At 37.5% G+C, this 26,828-nt stretch overlaps 1 protein-coding gene and 1 pseudogene across 1 annotated transcript in view; one reads left to right on the top strand and one right to left on the bottom strand.

Moving 5' to 3' along the window:
• PLA2G4A (phospholipase A2 group IVA) overlaps positions 1–26,828 on the bottom strand; it is a 166,463-nt gene that overhangs the window by 129,529 nt on the left and 10,106 nt on the right. The window contains exon 2 of the mRNA XM_004706661.2: positions 4,140–4,243. Coding sequence (XP_004706718.1) covers positions 4,140–4,172 — 33 coding nt within the window. The 5' untranslated portion in view covers positions 4,173–4,243. The remainder of the gene's footprint in view (positions 1–4,139; positions 4,244–26,828) is intronic.
• Positions 13,754–14,462, top strand: LOC101644686 (annotated as a pseudogene).

The raw sequence follows: 26,828 nt of genomic DNA, 5'->3' as shown, positions 1-26,828 counted from the left end.
ACCCCCCACCCCCTGCCAATTACAAATGAGTAATTGCTCATTGTTCAAGGGCAACAAGCGCTGTCCTATATGAATTTCATTAGGAAACCTTACCCAACCCATGCTAAAGCCCTGATTTTGCCATTCCTGAGTTCCTTTTGCTCCCCAAATGCAAAGACTATGTCAAAGGGATGCTGTTTGAGTTCCTTCAGGATAGTGAAACTGTCATTTTCACGTGGGGTAAAAACCAAGAGTGCACAATTCTTCAAGGGAAGGTGATAGAGGTGGAAGCACTCAAAATAGAAATGTATAAAGCTAGATATCAGATAGCTTCACGTTTTGATATCTATTTTTAAATATATTTCTAAGATTAAGTAGCTATGCTTTTTTACTTACCCTTGTAGCCTCTTTGCCATTTAAAAAACATTATCAGCAAATGCACAGGTTCATGGATTTGATTCCCCCTTGGCACCAGCTCCCCCACCGGGTGACACCCTCTGGAAATGCCTTACATTACTAAGGGTCAGAGTAATAATGTCATGCTCCGGACTTAAATTGCTGTTGTTGTGTTTGTAAATATTTTACACTTCAGCTTTCCTTCTGAAGTTGATATCTGCCCTCCCGCCCTTTTATAAAAAACTTCAATAAATTCTGGGGTCACAAATATTGTCATGGTTTGGACAATCCCTCAAAACAATGCTAGAAAATCAGAACTAAAATCTTACATTTACACTTTATTTGGGTAATCTTCTTACAAGCCAAACCACCGGAAGCAGGAGGTGAGTGTGCTGGCTGCAAAGTGCTAAATCAGCCCACAGAAATCTCCAACAAGCAACTGCTTTGCAGGTGTGGTGAAAATGAGTCCAATCTTCCATGCCTTGAGGCTGCCCAAACTGTTGGCCCATGTGGCACTAATCCGTCATTACTAGTTAGCTGGCTTCCCCATCTTTCCTTTATAATAATATTTTTCTCTGTTAAGTATTCGCCACATAATTTTTTAAAAATATCTTCCTATGAAAGCCAGAATTGGGGATTTTATTTCTATAGCAATTTAGACACACACACACATTTTCTTTCATATGCACAGAAAGAAGAAAAAAAAAAAATATATATATATATAAACTAATAGTATTGGTTTCACTTCAGTACTAATTGAATGATCCAACTCTGAAGCTGGGGAAGCTGAATAAAAACATAAAATGGATCTGTGGTTTTGGCCAGAGTCACCACATCAAGATGCCCTACAGATAATGTTCTGGCTCTGTTGCCTGGTGTCAGCTTGGGTCCCACTCATGGCAACTCCACGCACAACAGAATGAAACACGTTAACAGTTCTGCACCATCCTACCTTGAAAATTCAAAATACTCTGAATAAGTTACTATCAGAAATTGAGTAAGTTCCCCATTATAACCCAAACCCACTGATGTCGAGTCAATTCCTACTCAAAGGCATTCTCTAGGACAGAGTTGAAGTGCTGCATAGGATTCCTGTGCTATAAATCTTTACAGAATCAGCCTGCAACATCTTTTTCCCGTGAAGTGGCTAGTGAATTCAAACTGCTCAACCTTTGGGCTAGCAACCTACCACTCTAACCTCTGTGCAACCAAGGCTCCTTAAGATGCTCTCTAAAAGATCAATATAAAAAATCAATTGTACTTCCATATAAATGCAAAAACTAATTGGAAAATGAGATTTACTTGCATCTTTTCAATTACACTAACACATCAAATATGAAGAAGTGTATCTCAGAAAGACATGAGATTTCTTACTGGAAACTGTAATATATCATTCCAAAAATGATTATTTATATTTGGATTAGATTCATGGATTATTTACGGATTAGAAAATTCAAGATTGTTTCTTGTCATGTCTCCCCTAATTAATTTGTAGAATCATTACATTACCAATCAAATACCCAGAAGATGGGTCTGAGGGCTCTTCGCTGTATTCTCAGGGAACATCAAGGTCAATTTGCATAGCATAGTGCAAATAGATAATATTTTGCATCCTACATTGGTGAGTAACAACTGAGGTTTTAAAAGCTTATGAGCAGCCATATTAGGGGCAACTATTCATCTCACTCTATCTGAAGCAAAAGAAAGTGAAAAATTTGAAGACACGTGGAAACGATTAGTCCAGTGGACTAATACACCACCCCAAAGTCAGCTCCCATGATCCTGGGGCCAGAACTAGATGGTAGACAACTACCACCACCAGCTGCTATGAAAGAGATCACATGAGAAGTCCTGAACAGAATGGGAGAGAACGTGAAACAAAACTCAAAATTTTTAAAAAGTGAAAAAAGACCAGATTTACAGGTCTGGTTGAAACTGGGGAAACGCCAAGGAAGCTCCTAAGGCAGCCTTCAGGGCTGGAAATGAACTTACCTCTGAGGCTCAAGTGTCAATTACAGCAGAGAGGTAAATAAGGGAAACAATGACAGTAAGAAGAATTCTCAGCCCTTAAAATCAAAATGGCACATTCGCCCAAGGACAAATCAGAAGTGTCAGGAAAGAAGGGGGGATGACAACCGGAAACATGGGGAGGAAGTGGATGTTCCATTATGGGAATGGCAATCAATGAGATGAACGAACGTGTATAGGAATTATTGAATGAAAACCTGATCTACGCTGTAAATGATCACTCAATTAACAATAAAAGTGTAAAAATATTCTAGAAAATTTCTGTTTGCTTCTAGTTTTCTGTGAAAATTCATAAGTTGATTATAAACTTAATATAAAAATGCAAGTTAAAACTTGAAAAGAAAAATGTTGGAGGATCTACATCATCACATAAAATGACACATTTTAAAGCTGCAAAACTTAAGACTTTGCTACTAATACAAACAAAGACTCGTAGCGGAGCATCACAGACTAGACATCACGGCACACTCGTGTAGTCACCCATCTAACAGCAAAGGAACTGTTACCGTTAAGTGATGATAGAATGGTCTGCAGGAATTAAATAAAGGATGTGTAATATATTCAGATAATTAAATGAAACATGGTAATGGAAAAGTAGGGGCTTTTGTTACTCACAGCATGACTGAATCTAACAGAAACAATATTAAAAGCAGACACTCATATGAAGGCCAAAACACACAAAACTTCACCAGAGTTCTCAAGGTCAAATATTGGTTACCTTTTAGTGGTGTGTTGACTAAGAGGATATGAGCAAGCCTTCCTGGACACCTATAATATTCTGATTTTTTATTCAGGTACTAATTTTATCGGTAGAATGCATATGCAAAATTCCATCCAGCTGAATTATTAAAATGTATGCACCTTATATATGTTATATCTCAATTTTTAAAGAGAAAAACAGAAGCTTATAGAGAAAACTGAAATAGAACTAACTGCATGCAACCAAATTACAAAACCAGAGAATATGAGATATTTTAAAAAAACAGGAGAATGACTAGAAGGGGCAAATTAAGTATATTTATATATATAAACATTTAGCATCAAAGGGACCCTTGATAAGTCCTTATCCAATATTCAATTAAACAGTGCTATACAAGCAGGGCAAGAAAGAGGCTGGTGGCTAAGGAGAAATGTAACTGAAGAGAATACTGTTGCATTTTAAGTAAAAATGAGATGTTAGATTATCCCTCAAAATCTATAAAACTTATTTCTACTCAGCATAAACCATCACTGAACCTCAAGTGTCACTATAAAATCAGAAAAGAAAGTGTTTATCTCCAAAGGAATTACATATTAAACTTTCAACTCCTCAATTGTTTACCAAAAGTTGAACTCCCACAGAGGAGTTTAAGTATATCTTAATAAATTGAGAAATCTTACAGAACTAATTATTTCTTGGAAAATGTACCAAAATATATCCTAAATCTCAGAACTGTATTTATCCTCTCTCCATCAATTCATGTCGACTGTATGGTAAATATGCAGGCCAATGTTGCTATGTGATAACTACATTTTGTATTGCTCCCTGAAAGGACAGCTCCCTTCCCTTCACTCCAGGTCTTCTGGAAAATTATAGTGCTGAGAAGAAGGGAGCGTTTAATTTCATTATGCATGATAGTCTTTTTGTACACAGTGAATACACAGGTCTGTTATACAGTCCTACTTTATTAGAGGAGAAATACTCAGAAATGTATCTGTCCCTACTCCATAAAATACATAAACGGTAAATTACTTACTATAATGTGCTGATAAGGATCTATAAAAGACATTTTGGCCTGAAGTACAGGAAACTTTTTCACACTTCAAAGATCTTCTCTGGCAGCCTAGGCTTCTTTAAACCCTAGAAAATAAACAGAATTATTAAGCTTCCTCTTGGATACGGTTCCAACTTTTAAATAACAATGACCATGCATGTGAGGAAGTGAACATCGACCAAAGGGAGACAGAATTGAGTCCTCTGATTATATATGTAGATTAGGAGAAGGGAAAAATTTGATAGTATTGTTTAATTTTGTATTTATTTGTTCAAATTTATTCCATGAGTAATACTAGGAAAGTCCAGGATTTTTTTTCATTTGCCAAGTTTTTATGAGAAACTCATTGGAATTACGGAAAATTAAAATTATTTTTGTGCTGTTTATAATTTGAAAGCCACATGGCATTGTTTATTTCCTCATTGGGCTCAGCATCACACAGAGGGATAGTTCAGTGTAGCTCTTAGAAATATCCAAAATAATCTCAAGATGAATTTGAATGTTACAACTGACATTTTAAAAGAAATATGTGCTCATCCTAAGATGCCAAATTACTTTAGAAGCAGTTAAATGAAAATATTTGAAAGAGAAAACAGAATCCTCTGCTCTTTCATTTTTGCTTCTATAATTATTCCATATTATTAAAATTCAAATGAAAAGAAGCATTCAGCAACCATCTTTGTTCTTTTTGTTTGTTTGTTTGTTTGTTTAATCATTTTATTGGGGGCATTTACAGATCTTAACACAAACCATACATATATCCATTTTTTCAAGCACATTTGTACAGTTTATTCACTTTTTACTGTCACTAAGAACATAATGATTTGGAAACTATTCTTGTTTAGTCAACTTTAATTTAATTAATGAATGGGGTCATTACCAGCAGTTGCAAGTTCATACTACATCATTGTTTTTTTCTTTTTTTAATTATTATTATTAATCATTGTATTGGGGGCTCATACAACTCTTACCACAATCCATACAGTCATCCATTGTGTCATGTGTCAAAACACATTTGTACATTTGTTGCCATCATCATTCTCAAAACATTTTCCTTTTACTTGAGCCCTTGGTATCATCATCTCACTTTTCACCTCCCTCCCCCACCCTCCATCCCTCACGAACCCCTGATAATTTATAAACTTTTTTTTTTTCATGTCTTACACTGACTGCTGTCTCCCTTTACCCACTTTTCTGTTGTTCATCCCCCAGCAAGGGGGTTCTATGTAGATCACTGAGATCGGTTCCCCTTTTCTCCCCACATCTTCCCCTTATCCTCCTGGTATGGCTACTCTCAATATTAGTCCTGAGGTCTTTATCTGTCCCGAATTCCCTGTGTTTCGAGTTCTTATCCATACCAGTGTATATGCTCTGGTCTAGCCGGATTTGTAAGGTAGAATTGGGGTCATGACAGCGGGGGCGGGGGCGGAGGGGTGGGGAAGCATTAAAGACCTAGAGGAAAGTTGTCTGTTTCATTGGTTCTTTCATCACAGTGTTTTTCCCTTGGTGATTCATAATACACACACTCCTTCAGCATTCTGTGATTCACATTGTAAACTGAACCAGGTTTGCAAATTATCTTTAGCTGTTTGGCTGGTCTCACTAGCCAATCATTAGCTGTTTGTCTGGTGTCATTAGCCAATCATCAATTGTCTTGGTTATGTTTGAATGGATATGACTGTTATTGTTAACCATTTTTAGGTTTCTATTCAAATATCATCTTCCAAGTGAAGCCTTCACTAGTCATATTAATTAAAAACTAACAGTATCCCCACTTGTTTTATTCCAGGTAGCATCTGCCTGGAGACAAGTGATGAGTGTCTACAAACACACCAACATGGGATCATTAATTAAACACCAATACGTCAACAATAAATGTTTTGGAGACAGCAGATAATCTCAGTTCACACAAAGCAACAAGGTACAGTACCCCAACAAAGAGCCAAGTTAGAGATTCAGAAAACCTTTCAGATAAAGAAATAGCAATAGAACTGCCTGACAAAGAACTCAAAGATGTATGTGTATATAACTCTATATTCTACTTAGGTGAGCAGGAACCGGGGTCTTAGAATCTCTTGAGTAGTCACCTGAGGTGCAACTATTGGTCTCTTTCTGAAACAAAGAAGAATAAATAACCCCAGGATTGATGAGCTTGTCGGGACAGCATGCAGAATAAGGGTTTCGGAGGACAGGTGTGTGTGTGTGTGTGTGTGTGTGTGTGTGTGTGTGTGTGTGTGTGTGATGAGGGGGTGGAGCTAAAAGGGAGACAATATCAGGAGTCCAGGAAGAAAGAGAATGTTTAGAAACTGTGTTAGCAATTGTTCAATACTGCTTGACATTTTTGAACTATGGAATGATATATGCAATAACCCCAATTAATAATAAATTTTAAAAGAAAAAAAATCAGAGACAGATGGAAACAATAAATATAAAGGCTTAATGGACCACAAGCACATGCACGACTCTGAGACCACATGAATTAGATGTTGCCCAGCTAGTCTTACCAAGTGCTCTGAAAGGGATCACAGGCGTTATTGCTGTTAAGGGCTAACTAGTCTGTTTTGACTCATAGTAACCCTATGTACAACAGAGAAAAACACTTCCCCGTCTTAGGCCATCCTCACAATTGCTGTTATGAGCCCCCGGTGACAGCCGCTGTCTGTCAAGTTCCTCCTCTTATCCACTGTTCGTCTACTTTACCAAGCTGCATGTCCTTTTCCAGGGACAGGTTTCTTCGGACAGCACCTCTACAGAGGAGGTCTCACAATAATCCTCACTTCTAAGGATCTCTCTGGGTAAACTTCTTCCAAGTTGTCTGTTCTGTGGAGAGTCCATGGTACTTCCAATATTCCTCCCCAGAACCGTGGATAAAAGGCATAAGTTATCCTTTAGTCTACCTTCAACATCCAACTGCAACATGCACGGGAGGCAATTGAAAGTGCCATTGCTTGGGTCAGACACACCTTACTTTCCAAAGTGCCATTCTTGCTCTTTTAACACTTTTAAGAGATCTTCAGCAGCAAATGTCTCCAATGTAATCTGTCATTTGCTGTCTTAACCGCTGCTTTTAATATTATCTCCCAGTATGGCTAATGTATTTATGTTTGTTACATTCAGGGTAGCCTACTTCAGTTGCCAAGGCAGAACATAACTAATATCCTAGAGATTCTTGTGGAATATGCTCTCATAAATGACACAGTGTAAAATTCACCGGCCTCATTCACACTCTAACTTCCCAACACTCACTTTTTTTTTTTCACTAACCCCAAGATGTGAGAAAATTTCTTAATATGAGCTCTTTATACAAGCACATGCTAGGTCACAGGGCCCGGAAAGCATGCGTCCTTTGAGTTTCTACAGTGTAATAATGCTTAAGTGCTCCATCCTCCTTTTTCAGAAACTAAAGTGTCCCTGGAGGTATCGGGTGATTCCAGGGCAACCACTATCTGGATGCTTGATGGTTAGGTTCACTTTCTTCAGAATGAAATCACGGGTCATTACAAGAACACAGTGACTACATTTTGGATTCCGGTTAGGAGCAGGCCCCCATCTTCCTGGACCCTCAGTAATAATAGTAGCAGCATGTATTTTAGCTTCCTGACGAGTCAAAGCATCTCTATTTAGCTGGCCACATTAAACACTAGGAACGTGTCTTTCTCCCACACTTAGCTTGGGTTTGGAAATCTCATTGACACAAGGTTGCACAATGTTATAATCATGAACATTCATATTTTTTTTCTTTTTATAGCGAAACTGAATAATCAGCTGTGGTCACATATGCCTATAATATTTTAAATCTAAAACAAGATATATATAACTCAAAGTGCTCTCTCTATAGATAGATAGATAGATAGATAGATAGATAGATAGATAGATACAAATCATACCCTGAAATAAGAAACTTCTTGAACATTAAGGGAGGCGAATTTGGATACACTTTTCACAATACAATTTCCTGTGCAACAGGACTGTTGATTTTCAATGAATGCTTAGCATTGTGTGGTCTGACAAAAGCTCTTTAGTCACGTCGTCAATGACAGAGACAGACGGTCATCTATGGCAAAAGTGAACAAAAAACAAAAATACAAAGCAGAGCATTTTGTCAATTTTCACTCTGAATAAATACAACAAGATACAACGAGAAAACATGGGATTCTGTGTAGGTTTTTGGCATCTGAAGGACAGGACAGAAAGGCAATGATCCCTTTCAACATCCCTCTACTTCATTGGAAGGAACAAAGGGTGTCATTTAAAAAGATAGTATCTTTTCCGTTAGTAAAGCTGTCTTGTTGCTAGGATGCTGAACAGGTTTCATAGAACTTCCAGTTTAAGACAGACTATGAAGAAAGGCGTGGAAATCTACTTCTGAAAATCAGCCAATGGAAAACCTATGGATCACACTGATGTAATCCTTAACTAACTATGGGGATGTGTACAGGAACGGGAAGTGATCCATTCTGCTATGATAGGGGCTTCCATGGGTCAGGGGCTAGCTTCTCAGAGCCAACAACTGTCGGTTTCAATATTGGGGTCATGTTGTTAAAGTATGTCTTCTTTTTCTAACCCCATGGTTCTGATCATCGGTTTCTTCAAGAATCTACATGTGACCTCCTCCCTGGGGGATGGACAACAGAAAAGTGGGTGAAGGGAGATGTCGAACAGGGCAAGATATGACAAAAGAATAATTTATAAATTATCAAGGGCTCATGAGGGAGGAGGGAGAGCAGGAAGGGAGGGGAAAAATGAGGATCTGATGCCAGGGGCTTAAGTGGAGAGCAAATGTTTTGAGAATGATGAGGGCAATGAATGCACAAACGTGCTTTACATAATTAATGCATGTATGGATTGTGATAAGAGTTGTATGAGCCCCTAATAAAACGATTTTTAAAAAAGAAAGAAAAAAAAAGAAAAAAAAATGAAGTGAATAGTTCTTAAGGCTCAGACACACAAAGAGAATAAAAGGAGAAAAGTATGCAAATGTCTAAGCACAGAACCTAGGAAATAAAGCTCCACTCACTCCCTGCCATTGAGTCAATTTGGACTAAGAAGGCGTAAGACAGGGGAGAGCCGCCCCTGAGACTGCAACATTGTAGGGAGAGAAAGCCCATCTGTCTCCCACAGAGCCGCTGGGGGTCTCAGCTTGTTGACCTTGTGAGTAGCTGCTCGACTCATTCTTTTTTTTTTCAAAACCATCTTATTGTGAGCTAATACAGGTATTATATCATTCCTCAGTTCAATCACATCAAGCAGTATTGTACAATTGCCACCAAAATCAGTCTCAAAGCATTGCCTTCCTTCTTGAATTCCTTGACTTAATTTTTTTAAATTGGGAGTTAATATATATATCAATTCCACAATTCAATCATGTCTAGCAGTGTTGTACAATTGCTACCACAATCAGTTTCCAAACATTCTTTTTATTCCTAGACTCCTTGATATCATTTCCGTTTTACCACCCCCTCCCCTCCCCACTGTACCCACCCCTGTGAAACCCTTATTCTACTTGCTGTCTCTATAGGGTCATTAATCCTGGGTTTCATCTACCGAAAAAGAGAAAAACACAACTTCAGGAGGGTAACCCCCAGTGGCATAACACCTCTGAGATAAACCCTAATATGAACAAACAAAAAACCAAACAAAAATACAGAAAATGTTGAAAACCAGATCAGGTCCAGAATGCATCAAAGTCGGGATCAACTGACAAGATTTTAACCGTTCCTGTCTGGTTTATCCCTTTGATCTTCTATACTCATCTCTCCAATGTACTCTGTTTAGTAACCACTTTCATCCCAACCGTATCTTGGGTTCCCACTGTCATCCACAGCCTTCTGCAAACTGGATTCTCACAATTCAGTCTCTGATACTATTCCCTTTTTGAGTTTGGGTTATAGGATTTACAATCCTTTGGTCACTGAAGTGGGCGTGCTTCTTCCATTTAGATATTATCATTCTTATGTAGATTATAGTTACTAAACACTACTAAAGTTATAAATTCCTGCATCATTTTGCTGGTGCTTTTTTAAGAAAATAAATTTTCCAAAGGCAGTTCCAGAAGACAACATAACATATTATATTTAAATGCAAAAAGACCTAGAATTTTTTTTAAAAGGGGGGGGGGGTCGTGCTTAGGATTTCTCAAGCAAAAAAAATACAAAGAAAAATTTCAAGCCTGAAGTTACAACATGGATGGATTCTATGTGCAAAATACTGAACAATACAGGAATAATCCGGATATAATTAAAGGAATACACAGAAGTGACTGTACCAAAATAATTGATAGGGGTTCAATCATTTCTAGAGATACCATGAGGTCGCTGATGGCATTACAGGAAGAAATCCATGTTGTACTGAAATGATTGGCCAAAAACAAGGATCCAGGAATTGACAAAATATCAGTTGAAATGTTTCAATAAACTGATGCTATGCTAGAAGCACTCACCTACTTATGCCAAGAAATTTAAAAGACAGTTACCTGACCAGCCAACTGGAAAAGATCTATATTCATGCTAATTTCAAATAAAGGTGATCAAACAGAATGCAGAAGGTCACATGTATACAAAGGCACAGATTAATTAACCCAGCTGTGTATCATTGTCCTCACCCTTCAGCCTTGCCAACAGTATAATCTCTGCCCGTTCTTCAGGTTTCCATTTAAATTCATTCCCTGAAGTAAGCCACCTTTTTACCTCTCTATTTGGGTAGAGCCTACTATTCTTTATTAATATCAGACATAGTATACATCTCCCTTAACTGTGAGCAATATGTAGTAATGGATGTCTTTGCCTTCCTATATCCAAGTACTTGGCCCTGGGCCCAGAGTGATCACATAATCACTTCTGACAAGGGATAAACCCACAAACTTGAAAATTTGTAGAGTGAACTGTTCAGAAAGTAGTTGAGGTCTCCTATTGAGAAATAATCAATATGAAGCAGATCCTTGGGTTAGGCCAGGTGGACTACAGAAACAAATCCAATGACACTCATTTATGAATATGAAAGAACTTTATATCAATACATCAAGAAAGGGTCCCAGCCCAGACCAACTTAAGTTCATAAGTCAAATACTAGTCCATAAATCCCTATTCAGACTCATGCAGCCACATTTAACTATGCAGAACGCAGGAAGATCCTTGGCCGGTGGATGCAGAGTCTTATGGATCCAAGGTCAGAAATATGACAGCTGCCAGGGTTAGTGGAGTCCCAGCAAGCAGGAAGGTGGAGAGGCAGAGGGAGAGCAGTCCCCAGTGGCTCTTACTCTTACGCTATCAAAAAATCTCAGACTGACTTGATTGACATAAAATCAAAAGCCTGTTTATAAAACTTAGAATGATAAATGGGAAGAGATCTTTAAAAATACACCCAAAAGTTGCTTTTGAGTGCATTCCAACTAAGGATCACTCCATGTGTGTTAAAGGTCAGGCTAGCTCTGTGCCCCCTGGGGTTTCTCATTGGATGCTTTGTCAGAAGTGGTTCACCAGACTGTTCTTGCCTAGTGGCCCTTTACAGTTAGTAGTTGCACAGCCTGGGTATGTCATCCAAGGGCTACGGTACAAATTTTTAAAAATTCACACGTGTTCAACATTTCACAGGTGCCAGGTACCATGCTAAGTAATTTGTATATATCACCTCATTTAATCTTCCTAACAAGATAAGGATTGTTATTTCCATGTAAAGGAAAAGTAAACTTACATGATTTGCCTAAACGCCAACTCCAAGTAAAGTAAACATCTCTAAGCCAAGGAACTACAAGGGATTAACTCCCAGGAAAAGAAACTCTTCCCAGGTCTTATGAGTTAACAATGGCTGATCAGGCCCAAGACTCCTGACCTTCTCTTTCATACCAATTTCCTTTCTTTTTACATCAATTTGCAACTCTAAAAAAGACCCTAAAAGATAGGAAGAGATAATAAACCACTATAGGAGCTCAATAAACAAAGAGGTAACATGGCAGAAGTGGGACTTCAGTCATAGGAGCATAAAGTCCATTGCCAGCAACTCAATTCTGACTCAGAAGCAAAACCAAACTCCCCACTCTAGAGTCAATTCCCATTCATAGGGACCCTGTAGTACAGCGTAAAACTGCCTCTGTGGGTTTCCAAGCCTGTACCTCTTGACTAGAGCAGCAACAACGTGGAAGATCTTCAACACGATGGGCTGACACAGTGGCTGCAACAATGGGCTTAAATGTGAGAATGACACAGGATGGGTGGTCTTTCCTTCTGTGGTGCATAGCATCACTGTCAGCTGGAATAGACTGACAGCACCAACAAGACAAACAGTTCTCATTTTCTCTCAAGGAATGGCTGGGGAGTTTGAGTCAATGACATTATAGTTAGCCTAATCCACTGTGCCAGTGGGTTAAATAAAGAGCGCAGCAGCATTTAGACAAAGCAGGCTCCCTTATCTGATTATTTCAAAAGGTTTCTCTCTCTCTCTCTCTCACACACACACACACCATATATATATATATATATATATGGTATTACTGATACAGGTGAGCTGAGCTACCTTACAGGTTAGGAAACTGAGCTCCATAGACTTTAAGTGACTGGCCAGTTTCACATTTACTTTCTTTGACTATTCTGGTCAGCAATTATTTTCCATTGTTTTACAATTTAGTGACTAAATGCAAGTATTCTTTGCTTTTGATTTTCTAATTCCAAGTCTTTGTGCATTTTATTGCTTTGTCTTTTCAAGCTGTCCTTTGAAATCTTCGCTTGTTTTCTTAAGTCTTTTTTTCCCCATTTTCTTTAGCTACTCTATATTCAAGAGCTAACCTCAGAGTCTTAGTTCACATAAATGTTGGTAGTTTCTTTCCTTCTTTCTTTCTTTCTTTCTTTCTTTCTTTCTTTCTTTCTTTCTTATTTTTCTAATGACCTTTTACTTTCTTCTGGTACAATGTTCTTGGTGTAATCTCACAATTCCGGTCTTCAGTCATTTGTGTTCAACATGTCAAATCTGTTCTTCAAAAAGTCTCTAAATGTGGAAATCCAAAGAGGTAGTTCTACTCTGTCCTGTAGACTTGCAATGAGTCAGCATCAACTTGATGTCAATGAGAATGTAATGTTGTCCTCTAAAGGTTAGTCATTTTAAAACAAAAATTCATCTAATAAATTCAAATTCATCTAAAAATTCAAAAAATAAACAGCTTAGAAAGAAATTAAAGATTTTTACTAACAACTTCAGTCTGATATGGATCAAACATGCAATCAAGATGTATTGATAACTACCATTGAATGGAATAAAAAATTTGGAAACATACACCAATGATTAGTACTTGGAAAACATGGCGTTGGAATTGAAACAATGTCTGTGATCACATGATAGAGTTTTGAAAGACCAGTGAGTTATACATTGCAAATCCATTTTTTTCTACAACAATAATAATGACTCTACACTCAGATGCCACTGGATGCAATTTACAGGAATCAAACTACATCTGTGGGAAAAGATGATGGGCTCAAGATCATGAGCCAGAGCAATCCCAGGGGCCAACTGCTGAACAAGCCATGAATTCCTCATATTCAAGTTCAAGCTGAAGCTTAAGAAAATGACAGCAAGAACATGATAATGAAAATCTGACGCTGGTCCAAAGGAGCCAGATGGACTCGGGAAATAACTCTAAGAGCTGTGAGACTTCAAGTCAGGATCTTGGTGTTAGCTACAACCTTGTAGAGAATCTGATAGAATACAATGGTTCACCGGATGAAAAAGAATAGTATGTGCTTCGAGGACAAGTCAGAGACTACTTGGCTGTTACCTCCTTCAAAGAGAACTGTCCAAACAATGAGATTTGTCACACAAAGATAAACTCTGCGTTAGAGAGTGAAATGCCATTACAGACGCCCAGTAGACACTACTAGGTAGATGGCGCTGCAGCCATGAGGTGAGTAACCTGAGGATCAAAGAATACCTGGGCAAGCATGCGCAGGACTCTGTCGTCCTGAAGAAGAAACGCCAGCGGGTCACAGGACACCCTAGCGGGGAACTCCCAAATGCAACAATGGAATAGTCAGGAGGTTGAAGCCAGCAAAGTGCCCGAATACATTAAGAAAGCTGCCAAAAAGTTTAACTTGAACCTGGAGTGCATAGAAGAAAGGCGAGCCTACTTCGACTTACAGAAACACGTTATCCGAATGCCTCAAGGGCAGGGCAAAGTGTTGTCCAAAGAGAGGACGAGGTTCATTTCTACCCAGCGGCCCTCATCTCTGAACAGCCCAGGAATATTACAGAAGGTACTCGCCAGATACTCTGTGATACCTGCTCTCGAACACAGTACCTGACACGCTCCCGCCTGGACCCTGAGATCCCTGTCCTGGGTCCGCACAGGAAGAAGAAATGATGCTCTGTGATGAGTATGACAGAGGCTGCCGCACTTTCTGTGTGGGTCTTGGTGCTCTTCTGTCAGGTCACTGGACGTGTGATTGTTGTTGGGGAGCTCCCCCGGGTCTAGGAATGCGAGATCCCCTGCGTTCTCTACCTCGCATTGTAATAGGCATGTATGTAAAATATTTGGTGCCAATCTGTTTACAACATTCTCCTTTTGATGCCAATACAACATTTTTTGAAATTAAAAACAAATAGATGTCTGAAACTTTACATCTTCACAGGAGTAGAAACCTCGTCTCTTTCTGAGCCTGCTGGTGGGTTTGAACAGCTGATCTTATGGTTAGCAGGTCACTGTGTAACCCACTATGGCACTAGAGCTTCTGAAAACTACAAGGCCTGGCTAGTTGAATTTATAACCCTTATTGACCTTCTACTTAAAAACAAACATGCAAGAATGCTAATACACTCAGTGTTAGTCTCTGTATTTTCAAACACACCTAACAGAGTAGTGCGCATGCTACAAAAAGGTGTGCACCAAAAATAGCACTTTACTTCTATTTGCTTTTCCTCCAGGCCAGACTTTTTGCAAATATTATAAGTTGAAATGGACTCAATAGCTGTGAGTTTTGTCTTGTTTTGTTTGCTTGTTTGTGGAGTGTTTGTACTTCGTTGGGGTTCCACTCCATTTATAACTACTGCCTTGTTTAAAGCCTACGTACTCAGAATTATAGCAGCGAAAGTCCTATCGGTTCTGTCAAAAACCTGCCAGGGACAGCCATCCAGAAAAACATCAAAGTAGCTTAAATGTTTTATGAGAAGTATTTTATCACTGATAAAGTTAATAGCATTCCAGGTATACTTCCCTTTTTAGCCAGCACATTATTTCAGGCAGTCAGAGAGGTTGTGAGTGTGGTTAAAATGTTGCCAAAAATATTTATGTTGGAAAAGGAAAGCATAGAAGGAAGTATGGATGCTCAAGAAGCTATCAACACACCTGCCTCGGGTGTAATTGTGATATTACACCACCTAACGGGACTAACTTGCTACAAACCCTAGATTGGGTCACACTCAAGTTCACCATTTCGTTGTTGTATGTTTGTTTTTTATTAGGTTATGAGAAATTTTAGAAATGTGCTTATAATAGAATGGTAATTCACTTTTTAAATGGACATGAAACCCGTCAATTGTAGGGTTCAATCTCTGGGACTAGAAAATACACGTGAAGTTGCTATGAGTCGGAATCAAACCAATGGGGGTGAGTTTGGGTGAGCATCCTCACAGTTCTATTTTAGGAAGTCTGGTGAATGCTAAGAAGGAAAAATAAATCTTGTTCCTGGATCAGCTGCAACTCATCGAACCAAGGGGCCCCATTATGTAAAAATCATGAAGGAAAAGTATTAAATGATGAAGAAAACTAATTGTATTGAAATACATGGAGTTCATGGCTGTATGTAGACTCTTTAAATGATATGTATCATTTGGAGCCCTACAGCATATTCCATTTTCTCCTAAGGCATACACCATACAGATTAAAGTAAAATGTAATTTTTTGAGAATTTAAGTAGGAATTTAGAGCACTATCAAGGGGTAAAATTATAAAGTTATTTTTGTTGTGTTTTGCTTAGTTTTGTGCTGCTTAAAGGCCTCTAGAAGGGAGTCCTGGTGGCTTTGTCCAGTAAACGTTGGACTGTTAACCTACATCGGATCACTGTGAGGCGGAAGGGGCTTGAGGGCAGTGGGTATAGACCAGAGACCAGCAAACTTCAGCTCAAAAGTCATATTTGGCTCAGAATAAAATTAAAATTTTAAAGGATATTACCCAGATAGTAGTAATTTTATTGATTTATAAATATATATATAGGACGCTCAAATAATTTTTTAATTGTGAAGGACAGGATTGGCTCTTCTGCCTCAAAAGTTTGCCGAGCCCTGGTAGACCATAGAAGAGGGGCCTGGCACAGCAGTGGTTAAAACACTGGACTGCCACAGAACAGAACGGTTGGAATCCATCCACTGCTCTGCTGGAGTAAAATATGGCAATCTGTTTCCACCAACTTTACAGCCTGGAAACCTTGTGGGGCAATTCTACTCTGTCCTACAGGGTAATTATAAACCATAATTGACTGGACAGCAAAAGATACAGAACAAGCACTGTAATGGACATTTAAGAACATTGTGGATATTTTATGGTGCATATATATAATAAGCACACATGATACGTGTGCTTTAAGTGAACAAGAGGCACTGTTATCTGTTCCAAAAGGGCAAATTTACATTCCCTGAACCTGTAGTCAGTAACCTAGAGAACTGTGCCAAGTACACTAACAAAAATCTTTTAATAATAGTTTGAGTTCCTACTGGTGAAATATGAATATATGAAAGCCTCAATATATGAAATTGAAAGCACATAAGTACTCTCTCCTCTTCAACTTTCAGATGAGGAAATGGATAAAAATAAGTTAAATAATTATATCTAAACCTAACAAATAAGGGCAGACGTATTAATAAAACGAGGGGAGAAAGAGAAAGAAGCACTTCCTGAGTGTAAATCAGAAGGAAGTTTATGTGCATCAGACCACAAAGAACTGCATCTCATCTCACCACACTGCCCCGCTTGATCCACACAGACTCACTGCTTCTATCCATGGGAGTGTCTGGCCATCATTATTCTAAAACCATAGTATTTCAATATTAAGAAGCTTTATGAGAAACAGCTAAAGAATGTGGGCTGTTGTAGATTTTTCATTTGATTTTTGTTGTTTTAACTTTGAAGAAATATGAGAAAATAGTAAAATAATATTTTAGTTCATGAAAAAAGTTTTAATTGTAGCAACCAGCTGCTGTATAAGCCCTAAAGCTGGAAGGGGAGGAACAAGAAGGCAAGGAGAGGAGAGAAGGAAGTGCCTTCAGATGCCAAACAAAGACTGTATGTCAGAGGAAGAGACTATCCTGCCAAGCAGGGCTGTGAGAGAAAGATCCTTTTTTCTGATAGTCTGTTATTCAAACTGAGTATTTCAGTATTTCAAATTGTCTAGTTACAATGCTCAAATTCCAAAAGCTATATCTTAAGAGAGTATTAAAGTGCTCTCAGGAACCTGGCAAAGTATTAAAGTAAACAAGGCTAACCAGAATGCCATCATCAATAAAGGTATAGGTCAGATTGGCCAAAAGTGCCTAGACACACTGGACACAGGGATTTAGGGGTTCAATGAAGATGGGCGAGGCAAAGGTCTAAACATTCAGATTTTAAATACTCGCAAAAATGACACACCTAACAACTACAGCACAAACCAAGAGGATTCAGCAAGAGTGTGAAAAGGACAAAGGCTCCATTCTTACCTAACAAGCAGTAGGTATCAATTGCAGCATTCCTTAGGAGAAACTAGTTTTCCTATTGTAAAAGTCTCGATGAATGGATAAAACATTGGATTTGTCAAGGATTTCATTCTATTTGGATCCACCGTGAGCTTGCATAGAAGTTGTTGTTCTCAGGCACCATCAAGTCAGTACCTATATGCAGCGACCCTGTGTGCCACAACAGAGAAAGGCAGCGCTCACCTGTGCCACCCTCACAACTGTTATGTTTAAGCCCATTGTGAAAGCTCTTGTGTACGTAAGTGCATTTCATTGAGGGCTTTATTCTTTTTCACAGTCCTCCTACTTTACCCAGCATGATATCATTCCAGGCACTAATCTCTCCTGATAACATGTCTAACTATGTGAGTCAAAGTCTCACCATCCTCCCTTCTAAGGAACAGTCTGGCTGTACTTCTTCCAAAACGAATTTGATTGTTCTTCTGGCACTCCATGTAACTCTCAGTATTTTTAATTTTTTTATGTATTCAGTACTTTTAAGTTTTATTTAACTCGGGGGTTCTCAACCTGTGGGTCGCAACCCCTTTGGGGGTTGAACAACCTTTTCACAGGGTCGCCCAATTCATAACACCTGTTAGCAAAATTACAGTTATGAAGTAGCAATGAAAAAAATTTTATGGTTGGGGGATCACCACATCATGAGAAACTATGTTGAAGGGTTGCGGCACTAGGAAGATTGAAACCCACTGATTTAGCACAAACTAAAAGGTAGCTAGATAAGAGACAAAGTGGGGTCATCTCCCCCAAATGCTTGTGCTAGCAGAAATCTGCTGGCAGGGTCATAATAAAAGGGTTAAAAGAAAATCAGACAACCTTTAGACACCTCTGGGAAAATCCAGCACTGAGAATCTCAGACACAAGTCACCTAGGTCCAGGTGAAGGGAAACCTAAACCCACACACAATGCTAGGTACCAGCGACATGACATCACACAGGTGTGCTTAAACTCAGCCAATAAGATTGGTAATGCCCTCAACCACTCTCCCAGACAGGGGGAATAGACGGGATAACAGCAGGCCACTCTCTCTTTCAGGTGTGCTCAAAGAAATGCCCTCTTGGGTGTGCTGGGTTCCGTACTCAGGGCTCCACACTCCTGTTTTGTGGTATTTTTCAGGGGAATTTCCATTTTCAGTCAAGAAAATTCCCATGGCCTCACTGTGTAGCCTTGCACACTTTGTGGGGATAGTGTGTGCTTTCTGAGACTGTATTACCTAAAACTTCCCTTTCCCTCATGAAAGTTACTCGGATAACCAAAGTGTTTCTGCCACATGAATTCTTTCAGCATTGAGAAGCAAAATCCAAGCTAAACCACCCCAGGAACCTAATAACACCATCATTCAAATGCATCAATTCTTCGTCAGTCTTCCTGATTCTTTCTCTAACTTTCCATGCGTTGGAGTCCATTGAAAATACTATGGGTGGGATCATGTGCACCTTAGTTCTCAAAGTGACATCTTGCTCTTTAATACGTTAAAGAGATCTTGTGCAAGTATTTTAAAAAACATGATGCACTCTGTAATCACCCTGTTTTTTTCTTTTTCTTTTTGTTTTTTAAGCAGAAAACATACAAGCCTCAATTCTGAGCCTGTCAAGTAAGACAAAAGTCTGAATTGACAGTCTTGCAATGCAGATATCCCTGAAAGACATTGGATTCCCAACTGCCCTGACAAGTAGCAACCTGGTGAGACTTGCCCACTCCCCCCACCCCAGGGAGTGCACTGATGTGTAGCACAGGAAGAGAAGGAGAGCTGAGCTGACAACTTGTTCTTCACAGCAGCCTAGGCCCTTAAATTTACTCTAATCCAACAGACGGAAATGGTCCCCTTCCCTGCCATAGACAGTTGATGAGCTTCCCCTAAGGGAGGGTGATTTGAGTGAACCCATGTTGAGGAGGGGTGAACTCAATTGAGTGAGCAAAGGGAATATCAGTGGGGGGGATCCTGAAGTTCATTATTTGTATGCAGCCCTGGGCTTAAAATGATACAATCCACTTTCTAACTCCTAATCAGGAAGGGATAGTTTAAATTAATCCTGGGACTTGTTCTGATATTCAGATTAAGGGAAGAGAGTTCTTATGGATGGGCAAATAAACTTGGATGTTTTCTTCTCCTTCCCTTTGTGACAGCTATTTTGGTCTTGGCCTACACCTCTGGAAAATGACAGGGGCAGCCTTAAAGACATGGCATGAAATAGTATTTAACTTTTGCCTGTCATTAATCTCTGCTGGGAATGGGCCATTGCCACGTGACCCAGTCAACCTAGAATCTTCAAGAGCTAAATCAAGTCCACAAAGACTTCCCTTCATTTTATTATCACCTGATCAACAAACCGAGACAAATATAAAATCGGCATCATGTCTCAGAAGCAACATGCAATTTAAGTGCATGTAAGAGAATAAGAAAAGATGGCACAAACAAATGGCCTACGTGAAGAAACAGATTCAGGAGATATCTCAGCTGCAAACAGACATTAGACTGTCCCATGAAGGTGTTCCGAAGAATGATCTTCAGTACCTTCAAATGGTGCAGGAAGAAATCAATAGAAAACAGAACAAGAACAAGAAAAAGAGAGAAGATAAAACTCAGGCAAGCACTACAAGAATACTCCTGACAAAAAAATATATATCTATATAAACTAGGAATAATTCAACAACTCCCAATAGACGTCCATAAGCCACATAGCTATTAAAATGGGATAACATCCTGGAAGAACACAGCATTAGAACTAATGTAAGCATGAATTAGTAAGCTCAAAGATAAACCTATTGAGATTAAAAAAACAAAACAAAACAAAAAGAAAACCCTATTTTAAAAAACAAGGGGAAAAAAACTAAAAATTCTATGGGACACTATCAAAAAGAACAATTTACATTAATAAACATTCCAGAACAGAATGAAGGCAAGATAACCACAGAGAACTTTTAATCATAATGGATCAGAAGAGAACTTTTAATCATAATGGATCAGAAAATAAACCCTTCAAGAAGCCCGAAGAACACCAAACAGAAGTGACTGCGAAAGACTCCCCGTGAATAATCATAATAAAACTTTCTCACATTAAAAAAGGCAAGCATTCTTAGAGTAACTTGGGAAAAGAATAATCACCTTTAAAAATGAACCAATGAGAATAAGTTCATATTTTTTTTCAGTAGAAGTCATGTAGGGAAGAAGGCAATTGAAAGATATATACAAAGCATTGAAATAAAAAAAAAAACCTGCCAATCAAGAATCCTATATCCAGCAAACAAGCCCTCAAATACAAAGGAGGAAAACAATGGCATTTCCTTTTTCTTTCTTTTTTCTTTGACATTTTTAGAAAAAATCTAAAGAACTTTGTAAAAACAAAACCAACTTTACAAAAATTATTAAAGGTAGTTCTGTGAACAAAGAATCTACAGAAATAGCAGACAGCAACCTAAAATTAGCTTGCAAAGCATTGTCATCAAGAAATCAACCCACTCATGAAATACACAAGATGAAATAAAACCACAAGATTCAAAATAGGGAAGCAGAGATAATAATCTTCCAGGAAAACAACACTTACTAATATAGGGTACTGAGTAGATAGCGAGCAGCTGAACAGAGAGGAAATCAAGTAGTCCACAAAAGGGAACAAAAATCCTGACATTAAGAAAGAAAATAATAATAAAATAAAAAACTAAACTCCATTAAAATGATAATACCTTTACCAACTTTTAAAAAGAAAAAAATATAAAAAACTGTTAAAGCCCAAATTGAAAAAGCAAAGAAAAAAATGACAATAAAAACCCATAAAAAATTGAGGACAGAAAATTATAATAAAGAAACCAATAGCATCATAAAGAACAGTAAAATGACTACGATAAAATAATACACAATGCTGAATGTAAATGGATTAAACTCATCAGTTAAAAGAAAGAGACTAGCTGAATGGATAGGAAAACTGAAAAAACAAAACAAAAACCCCCAAGCTTACTGCCATCAAGTCTGTTCCAATTACAGCAACATTCTAGGATGTGGTGGTGGCCTAGAATTGCCTGAGAGGTTCCAAGATGAACTGTTTACAGGAGTAGGAATCCTCATATTTCTCTTACAGATGGTTTCAAACTGCTGATTTTGCAGTTAAAAGCCCATTGTATTACCCCACAACGTCACCAGAGCCACCATTAATCTGCTGCTTACAACAAACGCACCTAAGACACGAAGACCAATACAGACAAAAAAAATAAAAGGTTGGGAAAAATATATCAAGATATATTTGTTTAAATACAGTCAAGAAAACAGAGTAGTAATATTAATTTCTAACAAAATAGACATCAAGTCAATATGAGAGACAAAGAAGGTCATTATGTAATGATTAAAACCACAATAGAAAAAGACAATCATATTAAGCATCTATGCACCCAGTGAAATACAGTCTATATTAATCAAACTGTGAATTTAAGAGCTTAATATAGATAATTCTATGATAATAATAGAAGATTTCAATATACCACTCTTAAGGAAAGACATATCAAGGAGAAAAAATACTCAACAAAAATACAGAAGAACTAAACAAGCACAATCAATCAACTTGACCTCTTGGACGTATACAGAATACTTCACTCAACAGTAGCATAGCAAACATTCTTTACCAGATCTCAGGAAGCATACTGCTAAAAATATGTGTGAGACCACAAAGCAAGCATCGATAAATTTAAAAGCAAACACCAAGATACCACAAACTATCTTTTCAGATCACAATGCCATAAAATTAGAAATCAATAATAGAAAGATCCATTTTTTTAAAAGTTACACGGATATTGAACAACACATTACTTATAAACCACTGAGTAATTGAAGAAACCAAGAGTACACTTTAAATTGTTCTTGAAGCAAATGAGACTGAAAATACAATATACCAAAAACAGTACTCAAAGCAAGTGATAGCAATAATTTCACAGAGTTTAAAAAAAAACAGAACCAAAATTAACACCTGGACATACTTATAACAATTAGAACAAAAGTAGTAAGGAAAAAAGTCTTAGTCCCCATAAGAAAAGAAATAATAAAAATTAGAGCAGAGAGACACTAACTAGAAAACACAACAAAAATAGGGGAAAAATCAAAACCAAAAGAAGCTGTTTCTTTGAAAGAATTAACAAAATTGGTAAAGCATTGTCAACCCTCACAATAGGAAAAAATAAATATTGTAAATAAGAAATGAAATGGGCAACATCACAACAGAACTGAATTTAAAAAGATAATTGCACAATATTAGGAAAGACTGTACTCCAACAAATTTGAAAGCCTAGAAGAAATGAAAAAAATTCTAGAATCGTATTAACTATCTAAATGAACACTGATATATAAAAGCTTAAGAGGCCTGTAATATATAATAAATAGATCTTGTTTAAGAATTACTAACAACAACCAAAAAAACAAGACCTGATGGTGTTACTGGAGAATTCCCCCAAACATTTAGAGACGAGTTAACACCAACACTACACAAACTATTCCAGAATATAGACAAGGACAGCCCATTACCAAACTCATTTTATGGATCAAGGATAAACCTAATGCCAAAATATAAAACTATAGACCACAGCATACCTTATGAACATAGTAGATAGCACAATTAACAAAATTTCAGCTAATGGAGTTCAACAAAACATTTTTAAAAATACTATATCATGATCAACTGGGATTCACACCAGGTATGTAAGAATGATCCAACATTAGAAAACAATCAATGTAATCCACCAGAAAAATAAAACAAAAGAAAAAAATCACACAATTATAGATGCAGAAAAGGCATTCAACATACTTCAACATCTAGTCCTGATAAAAACACTCAAGAAAATAGGAATAAAATGGAAATTCCTCAACTTAATAAAGATCATCTATGCAAAGCTAACAGCCAGCATTTTGCTCAATGGAGAGAAACTGCAGCATTCCCACCTTGAGCAGAACCAGACTGCGCTGCTCTTTATTCACACTCTTATTTAATATAGGCCTTGAAGTTTTAACCAGAACAGCTCTACATCAAAAAGAAATCAAAGGCATCCAAATTAGCACAGAAAAGCAAAACTCCATTTTCAGGTGATATGATATTATATATGACCAGACAAATGAAATTTACTGCCCTTGAGTTGATTCCAACCCATAGTGAACTCATAGTATAGGGTAGAACTGTCCCTTTGCATTTCTAAGACTGTAACTCTTTTTATTAATTTTTTAAAAATAATTTTCTTGGGGGCTCTTACAGCCCTTATAACAATCCATCCATCCATCCATTGTGTCAAGCACATTTGTACATGTGTTGCCATCATCAATTTCAAAACATTTTTTTCCACCCTTGGTATCATCTCATTTCCCCCCTCCTCCCCACTCCTTCCCTCATGAACCCTTGATAATTTATAAATGTTTTTCATGTCTTAACTGACTTCTGAGACTGAAACTCTTTAAAGGAATAGAAAGTATTGTTTTCTCCCTTGGATCGGCATTTGATTTCAAACTCTTGACCTTGCCGTTAACAGTCTAATGCACTGTGCCATCAGGCCTCCTCATCTTATACATAGAAAACCCCCAAAGACTCAATACAATAATTGCTAGAACTAATTGAAAATGTTGGCAATGTGGCAAGCTATAATATCAAAATACAAAAATCAATAACATTCTTACATATTAAAGAAGAGGTATCTGAAAAATAATTTTTAAATATAATTTAAAATTACCACCCCCAAAATAAGCTAATTAGGACTAAATTTAACAAGAGAAGCAAAAGAAAACTATGAAATACTATGACACTAAATCAAAATACATTACATAAAGGAAAGAATGTCTGATGTTCCTGGATAGTAAAACTAATTATAATGAAAATGGCAATATTACTGAAAGCACTCTATCAATTCAATGTCATTCCAATCCAAATTCCTGCACAATTTTCTTCAAAGAAATGAAAAAATTAATAACCAACTTTGTATGTGAAAAGAAATAAACCTAAGATAACAAAACACTACTAAAAAACAAAAACAAAGTAGGCCTCTCAGTCCCCAGCCATGGTATCAAAAAAGCTTGGTATTACAACAGACATAAAACTAGTGGATCAGAACAGAGAACCTAGAAATAAAACAACCATCTAGAGATACATGACTTTTTAGAAAGGACTGAAACACATTAAATAGGGTAAGATAAATTCTTTTCAACAAATGGTGCTAGAAAATGTGATTTCCACTTGCAAAAGAATATAACAGAACCCAGACCTTACACTATATACAAAAGGGAAATCATGAATTAAAGACCTAAATTAAAACCCTAGTACTATAAAAATCATCAATGAAAAAACAGGGACAACCTAAGGGCTCTCATAGCAGGCATAAATACTCTACTAGGCAGAATGAAAAACATCCACATGAGAGAAGAGAACATGGCGGACTGGAATCTCCTAAAAATACAACATTGCATGTATGTACATTAAAAGACTTAATCAAAATAGTGAAAAGAAAATCCACAGAGTAGGGAAAAACTTTTGGTAATATATATTAGATAAAGGCCAGTTTTGAAGATTTATAGAAAAATGCAATGCCTCAATAGGAAAATGATGATAAATACAATAAAAAATGGGCAGAAGACAAGAACAGACAATGCACTAAAGATGACATGGTAGTGGGAAGTAAGCACATGAACAAGTGCTTGCTATCATTAGCTCTAAGGGAAATACACCTCACACTGGTACCAATAGCAACATTTAAAACAACAAACAAAATAGTAAATGATAAATATTGAAGACGATATGTGGAGATTGGAACACTCATATACTACTGGTGGAACTGCAGAATTGTACAACCATTATGTAAAACAGCTTCCTTAAACAAATGCTAATAGAAATACTATATGACCCAGCGATCACTCTGCTCAGCATATACCACAAAGAAATAAAGAACAAAATATGAACAGATATATTCACATCCATGTTTATCACACTACTACCTACAATAGCAAAAAGACGGAAACAATGGAGAAATGGAGAAATAAACTTTGGTATACACAAACAATGGACTAGCATGCTTCCCTTAAAGAAGAATGATGAAACTATCAAACACCTGGGCTAATATGGAAGCCATTAGACTCGGCAAAGCTAGTCAGTCTCATAAAGATAAATGCTGCATGCCACCCTTATTATAAAATAAAAATGGTTTTCACATTAAAAGAGGCAGATTTTGAAAACTATTTTGAGGCTGGGAGGACAGGAAGGAGGAAGGGAGAGGGGAATAAAATAAAGTGGTAACATGAATAAATGGATAAATAAAGAGGTCTTCCAAAAGTAGTGATTATGGATCCAGACAAGATTAAATCCTTGACAGCTTCTATTTTTTTCTTAGTTTATAATGGAAGTAGCAGTCAAGACAACAAAGACACATTGCAGTAAGCAAATATGCTGTAAAGGACCTCTTTTAAAGGTTAAAAATCAACAGTGTCACTTTGAGGCGTAAAAATCACCTGACATAAGCCATGGTATTTTCAATAACCTCATATACATGTGAAAAGCTGGACAATGAATAAGAAAAACAAAGAACAATTTATGCCTTTCATTTATACTGTTGTTGAAGAATATTGAATGTATCATGGGCTGCTAGAGAACACGTGAATCTATTCTCGAAGTACAACTAGAATGCTCCTTAGAAGAGAAATTTCACTATGGTAAGATTTTGATGATGCCTTATACCTGATCCCCTTGACACCTCGTGTTTGCATAGGCTGGTGTGCTTCTTCCATGTGGGCTCTGTTGCTTCTGAGCTTGATGGCCGTTTGATTACCTTCAAGCCTTTAAGACCCCAGACACTATACTTTTTGATAGTTGGGCACCATCAGCTTTCTTTGCTACATTTGCTTATGCACCCATTTGTCTTCAGTGATCCATTCGACACCTCGTGATCACACAGGCTGATAAGTTGTTCCATGTGGGCTTTGTTGCTTCTAAGCTCGATGGCCCTTGTTTACCTTCAAGC

This window comes from Echinops telfairi, unplaced genomic scaffold (genome assembly GCF_000313985.2).
Source record: "Echinops telfairi isolate 266 unplaced genomic scaffold, ASM31398v2 ScPeMD7_7424;HRSCAF=8462, whole genome shotgun sequence".
Lineage (NCBI taxonomy): Eukaryota > Metazoa > Chordata > Mammalia > Afrosoricida > Tenrecidae > Echinops > Echinops telfairi.
This window is presented reverse-complemented; position numbering and strand designations above follow the sequence as displayed.